Source organism: Apium graveolens, chromosome 6, assembly GCF_009905375.1.
Source record: "Apium graveolens cultivar Ventura chromosome 6, ASM990537v1, whole genome shotgun sequence".
Classification (NCBI taxonomy): Eukaryota; Viridiplantae; Streptophyta; class Magnoliopsida; order Apiales; family Apiaceae; genus Apium; species Apium graveolens.
This window is the reverse complement of record NC_133652.1, coordinates 137083878-137105917: the sequence shown is the minus strand read 5'-3', so window position 1 is coordinate 137105917 and position 22040 is coordinate 137083878. Positions and strand designations below refer to the sequence as shown.

At 37.2% G+C, this 22040-nt stretch overlaps 1 protein-coding gene across 1 annotated transcript; it reads left to right on the top strand.

Moving 5' to 3' along the window:
- Nucleotides 1-16939: 16939 nt before the first annotated feature.
- On the top strand, nt 16940-19290 carry LOC141665476 (uncharacterized). The gene is made up of 3 exons (XM_074471460.1): nt 16940-18346; nt 18583-18762; nt 19057-19290. The coding sequence occupies exons 1-3, from the start codon at nt 16940-16942 to the stop codon at nt 19288-19290; spliced, it is 1821 nt and encodes a 606-aa protein (XP_074327561.1).
- Nucleotides 19291-22040: the final 2750 nt, after the last annotated feature.

The window sequence follows — 22040 nt, the reverse complement described above, 5'->3', positions numbered from 1 at the left end:
TTTCATATGCATCTCCACTTTATTTAGGAATATATTCATGAACTTGTCATACATTAAACATCTTACAGCATCCTTATCTTCCAAAATAAGTGATTTTAGCCCTTATAAAAAAATAAAACGGATTCTTGAACCCCCTTCACGCTCATGTCACGTCGAGGTACTGCAGAAGAAAAAACTGCAAAATCCGATCCAATTTATCGTAATCGATTAGTTAACATGTTGGTTAACCGTATTCTGAAACACGGAAAAAAATCATTGGCTTATCAAATTATCTATCGAGCCGTGAAAAAGATTCAACAAAGACTAGATAAGTATGTATCTATCTAAAAAAAATGGATGTAATAAGTTATTTGTTTTCGGCTCAATCCTTTTAGTAAAAGATTGGGCCGAGTTTAATTGCAATTCAATTAAGAGAACGAACAGTAATTAGAATTAGTGGATTACAAAGTATCCATTGCTTGAAATTCGAATTTGATCTCCTTCCATACTTCACAAGCAGCAGCTAGTTCGGGGCTCCATTTAGTAGCAATAAACATTTTATAAATGGCTAATTTGTGTAAAAAAAATATTTAACAAAATAAAATAAAAAATAATTTGAGATACGCATTTTAGAAATGCGTATCACCCCTTTGACTTTTTTTAAATTTTTTCTAACGCAATACTCATTTCTCAAATTCGTAATAAACTTACTTATTTCTCAAATGCGTATTAGGCGGATATTTTTTTCTATAAATTTTAAAAAGTGATATTCTTGTTATAATTTCTAAAAAATGAGATATTTTTTGCCATCACCCAAGTAATAAGATTAATATATTCATAAATAAATAGAAATTTTGTATTATTTCAAATCATTTTTGAATTTTGTCTTTTGGGTATAAGGATGGTAATCGGATAGAGTCAGTTATGACAGAATTCATATCCAAACCTAAAATTAAATTTATATCTATATATTTAACCCGAAATCGAAAAATACTCAAACCTGATCCATCAAATTTGGGTATACCCGAAATTCGATTTTTTTTTGGATTAAATATGCACACTCGGACTAAATTTCGAATAGATATTAATATTGCAGTGCTTGGGATCGAACATGCGATTTGCGGTGATAAACTTTAACGTGTTAGATTAAGTATCCGTTGAATTGAATTATTTTGCCTTTCCTATCTGGGCATGTAACATGATTTCATATCAGTATTACGAAAATTACAAATTACCCGTACAATACATTAGCATTTGCAAAAAAATTGGGACAAATTTTGAGATGTCGAACACTTTTCAGTAATTAATATTTATAATAGAAAGTGAATTTAGTAGGTAAGAAATGTAACTATGAAAGCGGACAAACAAACATGGAGTGCTAAATATTTATAATTGTTAGCGGGAAAAGGAAACCCAAAATATTTTTTAAAATTTGAAATGCCTGGAGGCAACTTTACAGGACTACTATAGGGTAGAGACGTGACTTGGGATTTGAATCTAGTCGGCAAGTTGATTTCATTATTTGCTATGAAATAATTGAGTAATTACAATTGTTCGAGAATACCTATAATCAGATTTGTGATTCATTTTTATAAATCATGTACAAATTTAGGGGCATTTGATTCGGAGAAACGAAATTGGATTCATAAAAGAAAGGAAAAGAAAGAAAATAAATGATTTTGAATTATTTAAATTATTTGGTTCGGATCTGGAAATGTAATGAAAATTTACTTAATTATTTATCTATAGATTAATTTAATTAATTAATTTTATTTTATTTAAAATTAGTTTTTAAATTATTATACTTTCTTTATAAAAAAAATTCATATTACTTCAGTTTTCATGCAATAAGATTTAAATTATAATAAAAAAATGTAAAGAAAAACTAGAAAATTAATCACAATACCCAACTGTGTGGGGAATGACTTTAGAGGGAGTATCAGGTAAATCCCTAACGGAAAATGGGGAAACCGAAAAACATACTCCCTCCGTCTCAATTTATCTGTCTAGTTTAACTTTTGCACGCAGTTTAAGGTGCATTGACCGCATAGTTCCGTTGATTATATTTCAAAATATTTTTTTTGTGAATAATTATTCAAATCTTAAATTTTTATTTATAAAAAGAAAATTTAAAAAATAATCAACAAAACTATGCAATCAATACACCTTAAACTACGTGCAAAAGTTAAACTGAACAAAATAAATTGGGACGGGGAGTAATATTCCTAATTTATTTAATAATGACCAATATTTAACACGGCAACATTCATGCCTTTTAAGGGGACTTTTTCCAAAAGGGTCAATTTAAAAAATTTCTTAATTAATTACTCCCTCTGTCTTCTTATTTTTTTTACATTTCGGAAAGAATGTTTTAAACGTATTTTAAAATTCATATAAAATAATATTTCGTTACTTCAATAACATATTTTTAAAAGTTTATGATTTTAAAAAGTATAAATATTTTTATTTTTATTTAAAAGAAATTAAAAATAGATTATAAAATTATACTCGCACGGTAGAATGTCGTCATCCGAATGAAAAAAAATAAATGATACAGGGAGTATTAGCTTACACTAATATTTTGACTTGACAAGCCCCGCTCTTTCTCCCCGACTTTCGTTAAAGAAAATTTGATTTATGAAACTAATTATAACTACCTCGTGCAATGCATAGACTTCTCAACGGGCCAGGAACTCGCAGCCGCTAAATCCCGCGACTTCACGTAATAGGCTGTAAATCACGTGAATCAAGATAAATCGCACTTAAATGACAGGAAAAACCCGCCCCGCCCTGAATATAATATAATATATATTTTATAATATAATATTTTGTATCGTATAGTAAAATATATTTTCAGTATAAAATAAACTATAATTTATTTATTTCAGTTATATACATAATAAAATAAAGAGAATACGGATTCTAAGGTTAACCTTAAGAAAATTTCCTAAGGTAATGGTTGATTTGAGTGTATTATATTTGTTATCAAGTTGCTTACTTTCCTAATTCAAAGACATGCAAAATATATGGTAAATAAAAATTTAATAATAAATTATTAGGACTAATTATTTACATGTATTTGTGGTGATCTTAAGAAAAGTATCCTAAGGTTAACCTTAGGATACTTATTCTCTAAAATAAATATATTGCATAGAGTGTTTTAAAATCATCCATGCATTTGTTTTAAATGATATATTAAATACTGATTAAGATTTTCACCGTAGGGCGGGAATCAGGATACAATATTTTACCGCGAGGAACGGGGCGGGTACGGGACAATCTTTTTTTATACGGGGCGGGTATGAGATTGACGATTCCCGCCCCAAACCCCCCTCATTGAGAACCCTAGCAATGTACGGGCATGCGCTATATTACGTGAATTGATGTTATTTTAATTATAGTTGTTGACACTATATTCATGTTACTTTCTGATGGATCGATAGATCAAATATCTTCCTTTATAAATCGGTGACGAAATTAACGTAGTTTATCTCAAAATGAATTGTACGCGCGGTAATTAAATTGAAATGTACGACCAAAATATAATGTAAATGAAAGTACACATTTTCCATGAAAATAATTACAACTCATATGAACGATAACGACAACCGAATAAAATCTGAAGAAGTTATTTAAAGAGTTACAACAGTTATTTATAAGGTACAATTACTGATAAATTGAATATAATATAATTTTTTTACTTTCCTTAGTAGAAAATGTAATAACTAATATGATTGCCGACATACTGAATATATGTTGTGCAAGAAATGCCTGTATAATAACAAGACTAAGTCATATTGACAGCCCTAAGATTAAGTTGTATGGTACTCAATATTTGTATTCTGTAATTGTATTCCTTGAGTCTGTAAAAATGTTTAGTAGATTAGACTGGGGAATTTTTCTGTGAACAACTTCAAGTTAAGAAATAAACTCTGGATGAAAATCGAGTCATGATCATGCCTCAGAGAAAAGATGTAGAAGCTTGGAGTTGAGTAATGTTGTTCTATGGAAAATGTTCTAAGTCAAGGTATCGACAAGTCACAGATCAAGGTATATCGAGAAGTCATTCGAGCAGTCCAAAATGACTTGTAGAGAAGTCCAAAATGACTTTTAGAGAAGTCTCAGAGATATCGACAAGCCAATTCTGCATGTAGAGATCTTAGAGATATCGACAAGTCAAATGAAGATGTAGAGAACTGGAGATATCGATAAGTCAATTTCTCATATAGAGATCTCAGTGATATCGATAAGTCAAATGGTATATATAAAGACCTCAGAGATATCGACAAGTCACATTTACATGTAGAGATCTTAGAGATATCGCCAAGTCAAATGAAGATGTAGAGAATTGGAGATATCGACAAGTCAATTTCTCATATAGAGATCTCAGAGATATCGATAAGTAAAATGGTGTATATAGAGATCTCAGAGACATCGACAAGTCACTTCTACATGTAGAGATCTCAGAGATATCGACAAGTCATTTCACATATAGAAAACTGGAGACCTCGACAAGTCAAATATGCCTATAGAGAACTCAAGATATCGATAAGTCACTATACTTATCGATATGTCACTTCTCTATAGAATAATTGGATATCTCGACATACTATCTCAAATTCTGAATACAGACAAGTTCAAGATTCAAAATTATCAGTCAACAAATAATTCATTCACTAAATTGGAAAGTCTACAAAAGCAGCTTGAAGAATACAAGATCAAGGGCCAAGATTCACTGGACAAAGGGTGGTCACAAATCTGCAAGATTCTGCACAAATTTGATAACACCAGAAAAGGAAATAGGCAAGGTTGCTTTAGAAATTGGTTTAGTACATTTTAGTACAAGTTTTGTAAACCCGTGTTGCTAGTCTATAAAGCATGCACGGGTTCTTAGTTTAGAAGTAACAAACATATCTAGATTTTTCTTGTATTCTCTCAAGATAGAAGCTGAGTTCTTAATTTTCAAGAACACAGATTTTAAGCAAGACAAACTTAATTAATACAATTAAGTGAGTTTTTGATATTGTGTGCTTTGTGTGATTTTGTGAAACATAATATTTTTACATATCTTATGTGCTTTGTTCAACCATAATCCAACTAGCTTAAAATAAAGAAAAATCCAAGAAACACATTCACCCCCCCGGTGTTACATTTCATAGCATTCAAGATCCAAAAAGTGGTATCAAAGCAAATCTGAAAGTAAATAGATAAAGATCTTGGAAGAATGAGTGCTCAAAAGATAAGCAGTATCAAGATACTATCCTTTGAAAAAATCAACTACACACTATGGAAAAAGAAGATGATGTTGTTCATAAAAATGGCCAACCCCATGTACATTCAGATTCTCAAGAATGGACCTTTCATTCCTATGGAAAGGGTTCCTAAGTCTACTAATGGAGATATGGTCATACCAGCTCATTTTGTACCTAAAGACCTTGCAACATACACAGAGCCCGAAAAGGAAAAGGTTTCACTGGATAGTGTCTTGCAGTTAATACTGATTGAGTCACTTGACAATGTAATGTACAACAACATTATCAACTATGACATATCCAAAAAGATTTGGGAGAAAATTGAAATTCTGTGTGAGGGTACAGAGGAAGTTAGATCAAATCAAAGGAGAATACTGGTGTCTCAGTATCAGAGTTTCATGGCTAGACCTAAAGAAGGAATTACTGAAGTTCTTGAAAGATTTAAAAAATTGATTAATGATTTGCAACTTCATGATAAATATTATGAAGATGAGGAGGTTAACCTAAATTTTTTACTTACCCTACTTGACCATCTTAAACAGAAGATATCTGCTATTAGAGAAGGAAGAGACTTAAGCAGAATGACATTGGAGGTCTTATATGGGATTTTGAAAATATATGAGTTTAAAATGATGCAGAAAACGTCATTGAAGAAGAGACTTAAGCAAAATGACATTGGAGGTCTTATATGGGATTTTAAAAATATATGAGTTTAAAATGATGCAGAAAACGTCATTGAAGGAAAAATAAGGACATGTGGTTGATGGATCTAGTGCCTTGATGGTCAATGACTGTACAATAATAGAAGATGAACAAGAAGCTTAAACTCCAGTCACTAATGCTATTGAGCAAAAGAACAAGGAGCCCCAGAAATAAGCCATATCGGAGCTAGAAGAGGATGAATATTACACCCTTGATTATAACACCCAGACCCACAACCAAATGCGTACCGGGACCCCACAACCCACCACAGGTCAGTCCAAAAAAACTAGCGATTTGGTACACATTAGTTGTGGACTTATACCTATAAAGGACCTAAACACTCTTATTCTTATCAGTGTGGGATGTTACATTGATGAACTAGATGAGATGGATCAGTTAACGGCTTACCTTGCTAGAAAATTTTCTAACATTAGGGTGAAAATTCCAAATTACTTGAAGAGCAAGGGACAAACCTCAAACAATAACAACTGGAAATGAAAAACTCAATACAACTCAGTTGGCAAAGGTGGCTACAAAACTGGATCTGTTGACAGATCAAAAATTAGGTTCTACAACTGTGATGAGTTGGGCCACTTTGCAACTTAGTGTAGGAAGCCAAAGAAAGTGAAGAAGGATAAAGCCTACTTGGAGTTGGAAGCAAAGTATGAAGCTCTCCTGAGAAAATAACAGGGAAAGACTTACATAGCTGAAGGCAAGAGTTGGGATGACACTGATGAAGATGATGATAATGAAGAATTTGGAAATTATGCACCCATGGCTTTTAGAGCAAGGAGAATCATCCACATCAAAATCAGAGGTACCAACTCTAACCACAATTGATTTGATTTAGATACAAGCCAATATAAAGAAACTGTTGAAAAGATGAGTGTAGAGATGTTTCACATCCACACAAGCATGGTGGCAGCTACTGAGGAACTGTCAAAAATCAATTAGAAGCTTGAGATTGAAAATCAAGAGTTGGAGCTGCAACTTATTGGGCTTGAAACAGTCAAACAAGAAAATGAATATCTGAAAAACAAGCTCAAGTGTGCAAGTGAAATTGAAGCAGTGCTGAGGGAAAAATTGGAAAAGAATAAAGTAAAATTCAAGTCCTTTAAAAATGCATCTCAGTTGGTTGGACAATACCATGAGAAAAACAACCCATGTGCTAATATAGCTATTGGTTTGGACTATGATGCCTTGAACAGAAACAAGAAAAATGAAGGTGATAAAGGAAAATAAATTACAGATCAAGATGTCCCAATTGTGATGAGAAAAGTAAATGCACCTTTGTTCAAGGAATATGAGATTAATTTCAGTGAGGTTGAGTTGGTCATCAAGTAAGAACTTACAGATGAAGACCGTGAAAAGAAGGATGCAGAAACCACTATTACAAATGAAACTGAAAAGAAACCAATAGTCAATTAAGTTATCAAGACACCAACTGTTAAATGGAATTATGTCCACTTAGAATGCTCTATAAAGGCTTGAATTGATGTTTTGTACTCGAGTTATTTGTGTATTTGATGTGTCTTTGTAGTGTTTTTGCATTTCAGGCATAAATAAAAGAATCAGGAGATTTAGAATTGTTTTGATGCTAAATTGGTGTTAGGATGGTGATCAGGAAGATTGCTCGAGGATTGCCAACTCAAGCCAGCCAAGAAAATAAGAAAACAAAGTTTTTCCAGAGAGTCAGCGCGCCCGCGCTGTAGTAGCGGGCGGCCGCTCCAGAGAGCAGGAAGATAGCGCGCCCGCGCTGGTGAAGCGCGCGGCCGCGCCGGGTCGATTTCCAGGAATCCTGAGCGCGCGGCCGTGCCGGGTCGATTTCCAGGAATCCTGTTTCTACTACAATTTTGATCTGATGGACTTCTAATCTGTATGGGCTGCAAGATATTGATAACTTATGATCGTTTTTCAAAACAAGACGTGCCAGAGCTTAAGGAGAAGACGTAAAAAGACCGTATAGCACAAATAAACGAAGGCGAAGAAACCCTAATTTATTCTTGTGATTCTTTGTTTTAAGTTATAATCTTGGATGCTAGTTTTCTTATTGTTGAACCTATACTCTTGTTTAACGTACTTGGTTTATTATTTATTCAGTATAAAGACTACGTTTATTAAACCATGTTTTCATCGGAACCCACGTTGATGATGATTCCGATTATGGGCTAATCGTTATCGTGGGGTTCTAACGGATTTACTTATGGATTTCTTTAGTTAAATTGTTTCGATACCTTACTGTGTGGTGATTGTATGATATCCTAGTATTGGTTGTGCTTATTCATCTTATGAGCGTCGTGAACTTATAAGATAGCGTGTTAATCTCTAATGAAGCGAAAGTGAATTTAGGGGTTTAGAACTTGCCATGCTAGCATAGGTTCATTTATTGTTATGCATGATTCGTAGGTAATTTTAACCATCTTACTTGCCTTATGTAATCACGATAGATAACTTGTGCATTAAACCGTTATGTTGTCAAATTCTATAGACATATAGGGTCTCAATATAATTGGTGTCTATTCAGCTTCTATCTCTTTTGTGGATGTCTGGTAGTAGGCTATTCGTGCAACGAAAGTTGGCGTTTACTAGTTTCGTGTTATCTGATTAGTGTCATCACCATTGCATGCTAAGATTAAGAACAAAGAGGCTATTGAATGAAGTAATAATGAAGTTAGAATCCCATGTTTGTGTCATATAGTAATCAATCCCTTTTAATCTCTAAGATAATATTCTTTAGTATTAAACAAACTCAATTTGTTATCATCTTAGCATTGAATAATAATCATAATATTGTTGCATAAGTGCATTGATTAAAATTAACCTAAACCAGTCTCTGTGGGAACGAAATAGAATTAATTCTATATTACTTGCGATCGCGTATACTTGCGTGAATATTAGCGCGTGTTTTCGTCCTAACACCAACCAAGGAGGTCAAAACTGAGAATGTTGGGAAAAAGAAAAAGAACATGAATGGAAAAATAGGTGTGAATAAGAGCAACAACTATGCTTTTGTTGCAGATGCTCCCAGGTAGCAGTGTCAAAAATATGGCTCAACAAATCACCTAACTCACCTTTGTAAAAAGGTTGTTAGTGAGCCAAAGTTGGGAGCTTGCAAATACAATGAAGCATTGGCTGAAGATCCCTATTCATTATGTGATAAGTTTGACTACATTCCTTGCAATATGAAGATTATGACAAGCTGTCATAAATTGAGAAATGAATTCAAAGAGGTTAATCTTGGATCTGAGATTAAAAAGGAAAATGCTGATCAAACCATGAATGCTGTTCTTTTTGAAAATTCAAATTCTACTTCTGCAACTTCTATAAAAAAGAAGAAGGTGACAACACTGCTTGGGTAGCTAAACACACTTAATCCTCATTATGTGCAGGGAAAGATAAAGAGAGTCATATGGATCATTGATAGTGGATGCTCCAGACATATGACAGGTGATAAGGTCCTGCTATCACAATTTGAGGAGATGGTTGGTCCATTGGTGACTTTTGGAGACAACGGCAAAGGATTCACAATGGAATATGGCAAGCTAGTTTCAGGAAATATTGTCATAGATGATGTTGCACTAGTTGTTGGACTTGAAGTAAATCTTCTAAGTGTCAGCCAATTTACTGACAAGGGATTCAAGGTGAATTTTAAAAAAGAAGACTGCTCAATTATCAACAAAAAAACTGGTGAGATTGCTCTGAAAGGAGTAAGAAAAGGAAGCTTGTTTGTTGCAGATCTAAGTTCAGCAAACAAGTATGGAATTTGCTACTTCTATACCAAGGCATCTATTGAGCAAAGCAAGCTGTGACATAAGAAACTCTCTCACCTGAATTACAAAGCAATTAATACCTTGGTGAAAAAGGAATTAGTGAGAGACATGCCAAATTTGGAATTTGCTCAAGATGAAGTTTGTGAGGCTTGTCAGAAAGGCAAAATAAAGAGGTCCAATCACGAGAGTAAAACTTTGAATTCCATAAGTGTACCATTGCAACCTATTCACATGGACCTGTTTGGACCAGTTAATGTCTTATCTATTTCTAGAAAGAAATGTGCACTGGTGATGGTGGATGACTACTCAAGGTATACATGGGTAGAATTTATGCATTCAAAGGATGAAACTTCACACATCATTATTGAACACATAAAGAAAGTTGAAAATCAAGCTGAAGATCAAAATTGTGTAAAAAGATTGAGAAGTGATAATGGCACAGAATTCAGAAATGCAACATTGAGTGAATTCTGCAAAGACAAAGGCGTTGTTCAAGAATTTTCAGATGCAAGAACACCTCAACAAAATGGTGTTGTTGAGAGGAAAAAATTGAAGTCTAGTTGAAGCTGCTAGAACAATGCTGTAAGATGCAAATCTGCCAACAAGTTTTTGGTAAGAAGCCGTGAACACGGCATGCTATACTCAAAACAGATATTTTATTAACAAAAACCTTGGCAAATCACCTTACTTAATTCTATCAAAAAGAAAGCCTACTGTGAAGCATCTGCATGTATTTGGAAGCAAATGCTTTGTGCTCAAGGACAACTTTGAATATGTGGGAAAATTTGACTCTAAGGTTTTTGAAGCAATTTTCTGGGATATTCATTGGAGAGAATCGCCTACAGATTTTATGTGCTTGAACAGATAAAATTATGAAAAGCACAAATATGATGATGACAAGTGTCCAGGCTTGGAATGTCTTGATGAATAAGTAGCTAAAGCTTTGAAGTTTGAAAATCTCAATATTGACAGTGATTCCGAGGATGATGCTGAGATCAACACAAAAAATAGAATGGAGTAAGAAAAAACTGATCAAGTGATCCATTAAAATGTAAATTTTAATCAAGAAAGAATTTCACTTGAGGTTGATGGCACAAACTCAGGGGGAGAAGAAGATGGTGGTTCTGCAAGTCATGCCAATAATGAGAACAATTCTGGTCAACAAGATCACACCATAAAATGTGATAGAAGTCACACCAGAAAATGTGATAGAAGTCACACCAGAGATACAATAATTGGTGATCCCAATGCTGGAGTGAAAACTAGAAGTGCTACAACAAATGAATGCTTGCATGCATGTTTTCTGTCTCAAATTGAGCCAAAGAAAACTGAAGAGGCCTTGCTTGATCCTGAATGGATAACTGCCATGCAAAAAGAATTAAATCAGTTTGAGAGAAGTAAAGTTTGGGAATTAGTTCCTGCACCAAGAAATATAAGCAATATTGGAACAAAATGGGTGTATAGGAACAAGATGGATGAAAATGGAATTGTGACAAGGAACAAAGCAAGACTGGTTGGGAAAGGCTACTCAAGAAAAGAAGGAATTGAATATGATGAAACTTTTGCTCCAGTTGCAAGACTTGAAGAAATAAAAATCTCCCTTACATTTGCTGCACAATCAAATTTTAAGGTGTATCAAATGGATGTGAAAAGTGCATTCCTCAATGGTAAATTGGAAGAGGAAGTTTATGTGCAACAACCACCTGGCTTTGAAGATCCATAATTTCCAGAATTTGTTTATATATTGTTAAAGGCTCTCTATGGATTGAAGCAAGCACCTAGAGCATGGTATGACACATTATCAGAATTCTTGATCAAACATGGATTTACCAGAGGAATTATTGATAAGACTTTATTCTACGAGCAGCATGGTGATGATATTATTCTAGTTCAAATCTATGTGGATGATATCATTTTTGGTTCTACTAATGAAAAGTTATGTCAAATATTTTAAAGACTCATGCAGAGTGAATATGAGATGAGCATGATGGGAGAGCTCATTTACTTTCTTGGCCTTCAAGTTAGTCAAAGAAATAATGGCATCTTCATCAGTCAAACCAAATATGTTAAAGATTTATTGAAGAAGCTTGGAATGGTTGACTGCTCACATGCATCTACACCAATGTCTACAGCTACCAAGTTGAATGAAGATAAGAAAAGAAAAAGTGTAGACATATCTTGCTAAAGAGGAATGATTACATCTTTGATATACTTAACTACTAGTAGACCATACATCATATTTGTTACATGTCTGTGTGCTAGATTTCATGCAAATACCAAAGAATCACATTTGATGGCAGTAAAGAGAATTTTCAGATATTTGAAGGGAACAACAAACTTGGGATTGTGGAATCCTAAGGAGACTATTTTTGAAGCTGTTGGATACATAGATGCAGATTTTGCTGGATGCAGGGTTGACAGGAAGAGTACTAGTGGAAGTTGTCAATTTCTTGGTCAAAGACTTGTATCTTGGTGCAGTAAGAAATAATAATATGTGTCAACTTCTACAGATGAGGTTGAATATATAGCTGCAGGAAGTTGTTGTGCTCAAGTGATTTGGATTAGAAATCAACTAATGGACAATGGTCTAGTATTACACAAAATTCCAATCATGTGTGACAATACTAGTGCCATATCTATTGTTGTTAATCCAGCTAATCATTCTAGAACTAAGCACATTAATGTAAGGTACCATTTTATTAGAGAATATGCTGCAAATGGTACTATTGAGCTCATTTTTGTTCCAACATAAAAATAATTAGCTGACATTTTCACTAAACCTTTGGATGAAGCAACTTTCACTAGACTTGTTAGTGAAATTTGAATGTTAAATTATTCATCCAAAAGGCAAGAACTCAGCTAATATGCAGTCGATTAATTTCTGATAAATCAAATTTAATTTGATTTAATTAGAAAATTAACTGGAATATGATCTATAAATATTTTAGGATTCTCTGTATATTTATTTCTCAAAATTCAAAAGAGGTATCTTTGAATATCTTCATAATAGCATGGAAATGGCAATGCTTCTTTGTTCTCAAAACCCAGTTGAATAGGCAAATACCAAAGAATCACATTTGATGGCAGTAAAGAGAATTTTCAGATATTTGAAGGGAACAACAAACTTGGGATTGTGGTATCCTAAGGAGACTGTTTTTGAAGCTGTTGGATACATAGATGCAGATTTTGCTGGATGCAGGGTTGATAGGAAGAGTACTAGTGGAAGTTGTCAATTTTTTGGTCAAAGACTTGTATCTTGGTACAGTAAGAAATAACAATATGTGTCAACTTCTACAGATGAGATTGAATATATAGCTGCAGGAAGTTGTTGTGTTCAAGTGATTTGGATTAGAAATCACTAATGGACAATGGTCTAGTATTACACAAAATTCCAATCATGTGTGACAATACTAGTGCCATATCTATTGTTGTTAATCCAGCTAATTATTCTAGAACTAAGCACATTGATGTAAGGTACCATTTTATTATAGAACATGTTGCAAATGGTACTATTGAGCTCATTTTTGTTCCAACATAAAAACAATTAGCTGACATTTTCACTAAACCTTTGGATGAAGCAACTTTCACTAGACTTGTTAGTGAAATTTGAATGTTAAATTATTCATCCTAAAGGCAAGAACTCAGCTAATATGCAGTAGATTAATTTCTGATAAATCAAATTTAATTTGATTTAATTAGAAAATTAACTGAAATATGATCTATAAATATTTTAGGATTCTCTGTATATTTATTTTTCAAAATTCAAAATTAGCTTGGAATTTTTCAAATTCTGAAAAAACTGTCTAATTATTGGTTCACATTTTTAATATGTGAAACTGATATAAGACAGAACTGAGATATAACAAAAGTATGTAGAGAACTGAGTTCTTGATAAATCTAAATGACTTCTCGATGGACTTCTCGACAAGCCTCTTTATGACTTCTCGACAAGTATTATAGAGTTCCCGACATATATGTGGACATAGAGTTCTCTACAAGTACAAATTTTAGACTTCTAGATAACTTAGAACTGAAATAATTTAATTAAATAAATTATTTTAGTAAATTGTTATGCCCAAAAATTGGTCTAAACATTATTCAGGTCAAAATTAGACAAGGTGGTCAGAATTAAGATATGAATGCCTAAAATTATGGAAAAGATAAGTCAAGTTTATTTTATGGAAGGAAAGTAGGCGCGCCCTATGAGTAGGGGAGGACGCACCCTGTATTACGAAGGATTGATGGTAAAATGCATCTGTAGATACTGAAGGCGTGCCTTCACCAGATGAGAGAGGCGCACCTTGTTGATTGGATGGGATATTTTGAATAATTCTCTAAGGGTTGACCCCTTACCTATGGAAGGTCTTAGGGCGCGCCCTAAGTAGAAGAGATAGCTTGCATAGGGATTTCAGCATTGTTGCTTGGATGGATTCTTTGGGTGATTCAAGGAAGGCGGAGATTATTATTACTAACATATTTGATGCAGGTACTCTATTGAAGAACTCCTTCCTGTAATGCAACCACAGGAAGGCGGTGTCCATTTTCAGAGACCTCCAGGGGTATGCCTGGACGGAAGGCCTCCTCCTGTAGTCAATGAGTGTCCTCATTGGGGATGTGGGGTAAATTCTGGTGTGTGCTTTGGGAGCTCTATCTCTGTAGTCAACGGGTGTCCTCGTTGGGAGACTTCGGAGTATCCTGCACTTTGCACCCAAAAGCTTGGGATCACTTGTCCTGCAATTTGGTAGGGGCTCCTTATCCGGGGGACAAGGATGCGTCCAATATTTGGGGTGAACCACGACTATAACTGCATCCACGGACTAGAGAAACAACTGGTAGCGGAGGGTTATCTTTGGCCAGGGAGATGCCTTACCTGTGAAGTCTCAAAGCTGTGGACGAGCCTTGGGCCTTTGTGGTTGGGCCTCATCGGCGGACATTCATAAAGCTAGTAGAAGACTGTTTCCAGTAGGTTTCCTACTGGGCCTCAGGACAAGTGATCTAAGCCCATTAGGTTTCTTGTTCCCCAAGAACTACGTTGGCTTGATTCCCTATAAATAGGGATACGTAGGCAAATTAAAAGGGGTCAGAAGCGAGAGAGCAAAGGAGCCACCACTAACCCTAAGCAATATCAGCCACCAATAATCACAAACACCAAACACTGTTCACAAAATTTGACGATTACTATTCACGTTTTCCGACAAAGAACCACCGTCACAGATCTTGTTTCCGGCTACAACCTCGAATTTTGTTGCTACCAAATTCCTCCGTCAACAAATTGGCGCTAGAAGGAGGGGCCTAACCAAGATCCACATCTAGCAGGAAAGATGTCTCAATATCGTGATGGAAGTTTTTATGATGGAAGTTCTGAATAGGAGTCTGATCATGGCTATGACCGCCATGAGCCTTATGTTCCGCCTACGATTGATCGCCACACTCCAAATATTGGGGGTCAACCGCCTGTTCTAATTAGTAACACTGATTTGCTGGAACAACTATACCGTATGGGAGATGCTTTGACCAGATTCGATTCAAGGCTAAGCACAGTGGAGCGGCGCAAGACCAGAAGAGGCCTTCGTCATAATCGCCCTGCCCATGCACCAGGTAAAGCTCCCATGACTGAGAGAGATACCTTGGCCGGTCGTGGTCGAACTGAAGGCGGGCATATATCAATAACCCCGCGACGTCTGAATTATTCCAACGATGCAACCCCGATCGTTGAACTTGTTGATGACGATACTGATGGACGAGAGGTGCCGCGGGCAGATAACCGGGTAATCACTCACCCACACCGATCCGGGCGTACTCTTGAGAAACGTTGACAAGCGGAATCTATGTCGGTAAATGTACAACGAGGTTTTGCTGTTTTAAAGGATCGCTTGGGGATCCGCTTAGGAGATGATGATCTAAGGATGTTACTGTTGAAATGGAAGAGGGATGTCGATCGCGGAGATGTGACTCCCCATGGTCTAACGCGTGTGCCTTTGAATCCCCTTGAGAATCAGGAGCGGCACCACGACCATGAGAGAGATCCTCCTCGTGGATCGATGGACCGGTATGGTCGAGGATATGGAAGTAACCGTTGGAGAAGACCCTAATGGAGGGGAAGAGGCGGAGACCGAGGTAGATACTTGGACGGATATCGTCGCGACAACTATCATGGCCATAAGGATACTTGCACTTACGACCGAGCTGAAAGAGATAACTATACGGAGAATGACGGTCATATGGATGTACAGAATTATGATCGCGAGACACCTTAGGGCCGCGGCCAAGGTCAAGGAGAAAATCCGGAAGGAGATCAAGGTCGAAACCAAGAGGTAGTAGTAGTACCTGGAGGAGGGCAAACTGATGCCCAAAACACTAATGAACAACAGGATCCTCCAGGTGGAAATCAAGTAGTGCTACCTCCACCTCAGCCCCAAGGTCCACAACCTCACATGCAGAATATCCCCGGTGTGGGGACTTTTAATGTGGACGATCTAAAGAGGCTGCTTAATCATTTAGAAGGAAGAGTAACGATAATGGCTGAGATTCCTTCGCCATTCTCTGCAGCCGTGAGAGAGGCTTAGTTACCGGTCGGATACCGTAACACAACTAGCGATCTCCGGTTCCATAGGAGCTTGGATCCTATGGAATTCTTGGGACGATTCAATATAAAGATGGATGTGTATCAGGTTCCAGACCTGGCCCGATGCCCACTCTTGGTGGCCACTTTCAGGGAGAGCGCTCAACAATGGTTTTAAAATCTTGGACCGGGAGTAATCATTTCTTGGGAGATATCGAAGAAGTTATCGAAACCCGAATCAGGTAAATGCTAAAACTGTAAGGAGGGAGTGGAGCCCATCCTCGAGCTATGACAACGGAACTAGCGGGTACACCCCTCTGGCTGCATCGATTGAGAAAATCTTTGAGGTAAAAAATAACAGAGGACTTTTTAGAAAACCCAAGGCTCTGTCGTCTTGGAAAACTAAAGATAAGAAGAAGTACTGTGAATACCATGAATCATTCGGACACAACACACATGAGTGTCGACAGCTTAAAGATGAAATCGAAGCTCTAATCAAGGAAGGATATCTTGGCGAATGGGTAGTGAAGGAAGTAAGGAGGCATAAAAATGGTGTTGATAAAGTAAAGGAAGAAGGAGGTCGTACCCCTCGGAGGTCTAACAATGAAACACTGGAAGAAAACAAGTTCGGCAGGGATGGCAGCATCCAAGCAATATAAGGAGGAGATCCTGGGATGGAATGCAGTAACAGAGCCTTGGCAAGATATGCAAGAGAAGCCCGGTTTAGACCATTAACTGACGTCCACAGGGTGGAGATTCGGCCATCTAAAGTATTTAAGGGAGAATCCATGGATATCACCTTCAGGGAAGCAGATTCCAGCTGTGTACACCACCCCCACAATGATGCCTTGGTTATTTCTCTCCAAATCAGAACTAAAAACGTCTACAGAGCCTTGGTGGATAATGGAAGTTCAGCAAACATCCTTTACTACAGCACCTTTAAGAAGATGGGATTACCTGATCGTGATATGTCAAGAGAGGATTCTTGGGTCTACGGTTTCTCTGGTGAAGGAGCTAGAATCATGGGATCAATTCGATTACCATGTACCCTGGGAGAGAGTCCGCTGTCCGTGACAAAGATACTCGAATTTAAGGTCCTAAATCAGGAGTCATCCCACAATGTGCTGTTGGGACAACCTTTTCTCAGGGAAATGAGGGTCATCACCTCGATCCACCATTTTACCATCAAATTTCCAACCCCGAACAGAGTTGGCAGCATAAAAGGCTCTCAATATGACTCTCGAGAATGTTACAGATGGGCCATAAGAGGCTTTAGAAGAAAGAATGTCCAAGTCGGCGATACCTCAGATGATGAACTGTATAGAAATATCGAACAGCCAATCGAGGAGATTCGTGTCCATTATTATGTTGAAGAAGGAAATGAATACTCCTCCGAGTGGCCTTCAACGATGTTGCTCTTAGAAGACACTAACAGGATTGAAATGTTGGAAGAGAAAGAGCCCCCAAACGACATAATCCAAGCAAATTTTAATGGGGAACGGCTCAAAGGGAGGTTTGATGTTTTGAAAAGCCTTAGACAAGATATATATAAGGTGGATGCCTCTCTTCCTGAGGGCGCGCCCATATCACCAAGAGTTTCAGAAGAAGTTGATGCCCCTGTACCTCAGGGCGCGCCTTCTCCCATTCCAAACTTGAAAGAAGTTGATGCCTCTGTTGTGCAGGGCGCGCCTTCATTCAGAAAAGAAGTCAATGCTCCCACTCTGGTGGATGCGCCTTCTAGACAAAATGATATGGATTATAATCAGCTCGATTTGGATCCACGAATTTCGATGTCAGCGGAGAAAATGGGGCTAGCTGAAGACACAATTGAAATCTCTGCCGACGAAAAGGATCCAAGCAAAGTTTTAAAAATTGGGTCTCAATTGACTCCAAGGATGAAGGAGGGACTTTTAATATTTATCTTGGAAAATCTTGATGTATTTGCGTGGAGCCATCCTGATATGGTTGGAATTGATCCGGAAGTCATGTGCCACCGATTGAATATTGATTCCAAAAATAAAGGAATTCGGAAAAAGCGCAGAGATGTAAGTGGAGAAAGAGCTGTAGCATTTGCGGAGGAAGTAATAAACTCTTGGATGTCAGACTAATCAGAGAGACTTTCTACCCGGAATGGTTGACAAATCCGGTGTTAGTGAAAAAACCCAATGAGAAGTGGAGAACTTGTGTGGACTTCACTGATCTAAATAAAGCATGCCCAAAGGATAACTTTCCTTTGCCAAGAATTGATCAGTTGGTTGATGCAACGGCCGGACATGCTTTGCTAAGTTTTATGGACGCATACTCTGGTTATAATCAGATTCCCATGTATGGACCTGATCAAGAGCATACCTTCTTCATTACTGACAGGGGTCTCTATTGCTACATCGGGATGCCATTTGGTCTAATCAATGTCGGGGCAACTTACCAGAGGCTGGTGAATAAGATGTTTAAAAAGCAAATCGGGAAAACAATGGAAGTGTACGTGGATGATATGCTGGTAAAATCCATTAGAGCAGAAGATCATATAGCGGACCTAGCATAGATGTTCCATATTCTGAGAAAATATAGGATGAAGCTGAATCCTCGAAAATGCGTATTTGATAGTGGACATGAAATCTCCCACCAGCATTAAGCAAGTGCGGAGTTTGACGGGAAGAATTGTGGCGTTAAATCGATTTGTATCAAAATCTTCAGATAGATGCAAGAATTCTTTAAAGCAATTAAGGGCTTGGGAAAGGATTTCGTATGGACCTCAGACTGTGAGGAAGCTTTTCGGAAAATTAAAGAATAGTTGGGAAATCCTCCTATGTTGGCCAAGCCAGAAGATGGAGAAAAATTGATTCTTTACTCGGCAGTCTCAGAATACTCCATCAGCGCGACATTGGTAAAAGAGGAAGAAGGTCGCCAGTCACCGGTGTACTATGTGAGTAAGAGATTGTTGGATGCAGAAACTACATATACCAGCATGGAAAAATTAGTATATGCCCTTGTCCTTGCAGCACGAAAGCTAAGGCCATACTTTTAAGCTCATCGGATTGAGGTCTGCACCGCTTATCCTCTCAGGCACATTTTACATAAACCAGAGTCGTGAGGAAGAATGCTAAAATGGGCAGTAGAATTAGGAAAATCCGATCTGGAATATTGCCCTCGCACGGAAATCAAGGGACAGGCGTTGGCTGATTTCATACTTGAGTTCGATTCTGAGGTAGATGATAAGGCTATAGTGTTGGCAGAACCTTCCTCATAGGGAAATGCCCCTGACGAAGTGAGAGAAGAGTTCCCACACCCTTGGTGGGTCTTGCATGTTAATGGGGCTGTGAATAATAGCGGATGAGGAGTCAGGATTATTTTGGTTACCCCGGAAGGACATCATCTGATGAGTGCCATTCACTTCAAGTTTTATGTCACCAACAATGATGCTGAGTATGAAGCACTTATCAACGGTCTGAAGATATCTTTGGAAGTAGGGGTCATAAATTTGATAGCTCGGAGCGACTCGGAGTTGGTAGTAAACCAAGTCAATGGAGGATTCCAGGCCCGAGGTCCTCGAACCGAATTATATATGAGGTGTGTACAATGCTTACTTAAAAGGTTTGGTAGCACCAAGATGGAAGGCATGCCAAGAGAAGAGAACAACAATGCGGATGCCTTGGAAAAAATGGGCTCACAAATGGACAGCGTGTTGCTAGGACAAATTTCTTTGGGAATTCAGGAAATTCCAAGTATTCCCGAAGTAAGTGTGTTTCAGATGCAGGAAATCCCACATGAGACTTGGATGACCCCCATTCATAACTATATCCGGGCTGGGACTTTGCCGGAAGACAAGCTATAGACTCGACGCTTTCGTTATCAGGATGCGAAGTACGTTGAGTATGATGGGGTGCTATATAAGAGAGGGTTTAATAAACCGCTGTTACGGTGTACAGATCTGGAAGAAAGAAATTACATTCTTAGAGAAGTACACGATGGTATATGTGGCAACCACTCTGGAGGTGGTTCGTTGGCATTAAAAGTCCTTAGACAGGGATATTATTGGCCAACCATGAAAGAAGATGCTTTCAAGTTTGTTAGGGCGTGTGATCATTTTCAACGAGTCGCTAATTATTCTAACAGTTTGTTAGGGCGTGTGATCATTGTCAACGAGTCGCTAATTATTCTAATGCCCCAACAACATCTATAACTTCATTGGCAAGTCCTTGGCCTTTCGCTATGTGGAGAATTGATCTCATTGGAGAGCTTCTCAAGGCCAAGGGGGTGTAAATTATGTCGTGGTGGCTTTACATTATTTTACGAAGTGGGCGGAAGCTATGCCATTGGAAATGATCACAGCTAAGAAAATCAAAGATTTTGTCTTCAATTCTATAGTCTGCAGATTTGGTATTCCATACAAACTCATATTTGACAATGGGAAGCAGTTTGACAGCAAAGAGTTGAGGAAGCTTTGCGAAGACTTGAACATCAAGAAAGATTTCGCTGTAGTCTATCACCCACAAAGTAATGGCCAGAAGAAGGCCATAAACAAGATCATTAAACATACTCTGAAGGCCAAGCTGGAGGAAAAGAAAGGAGATTGGCCAGAGCAAATGTCAATGGTCCTTTGGTCTTATAACACAACTCCAAGGTCTACTATGGGCGAATCCCCTTTTATGCTAACTTACGGGTATGAGGCTATAATTCCCGTAGAAGTGGGAGCTGGATCGTTGTGAAAGGATTTATTCCTTGAGGCAGATGCAGAAGTCAATCAAAGGCTCTACTTGGATTTGTTGGACGAAGCTCGAATGTCAGTTGAAACTTGCTGCATATCAACAGAGAATTGCAAGGTATTTCAATAAGAAGGTGAAGTCTATGCCTTATAAGGTGGGAGATCTTGTTTTGCGAAAAGTCATGTTGAATACCAAAATAGCTCAGCATGGAGTGCTTGGAGCTAATTGGGAAGGACCATATAGGGTTAAAGCCATACTTTGGAAGGGGACTTATCGCTTGGAAGACTTGGATGACAAGCTCATTCCCCGGGCTTGGAATGCTGAGCACTTGCAAAAATATTATCAGTAGGGTGCGACCTTGGCCCCCTCAATTTTATGACTAATTTTTATGTAATAGACTAGTAGCAAATAAATTCCTCTTAGCCTAGGGGGTAGTATATATGACTACGAACCTTGGAACTAGCTGAAGGATTAAATTTCAAATAATTTCCCCACATAGCATAGTAGTCATGGGACTGGTGTAATTTTTACACTAAAGCGCATTATTAATAAAAGAGAAAAGAGATATTTATTTACATGTTTTTTAAAATATTGGAATAAAACTATGCATCAGGTGCGCCCTAAGGGTGGAGGCGCCTTAATGAATTTTAATTGTTAAAATTATTACTCAGAAGATATGAGGGCGCTGAAAGAGATATGTCCTAAGTCCAATCATGTATGAGGATTTAGGAATAACTTTTATGTAATCTGTTTTTATTTCATTGATATTAATAAAAGACTTGTTTTGTTTTTATTGCGGGCTCTATCTATTTAAATATTTAAATAAGATATACCACAGTTTAGACTAAAGCTTTTTATGGATTGCGATGAGATCATAATAATGAGACCTAAAAGATGAAAACTCTAAACTTAAATAGTTCCTGGTCGTAGGATTACTAACTGGTAATTAATAATCCGCAAAGATCGGTACATACTATGCTTGCTTCATTAAAAGGATGTCTGTTCTCAGAGACATTTGTGTGGTGACACTATAGCTCGTATGTAGGTGCTTATTATAGAATAAGTTCACAGA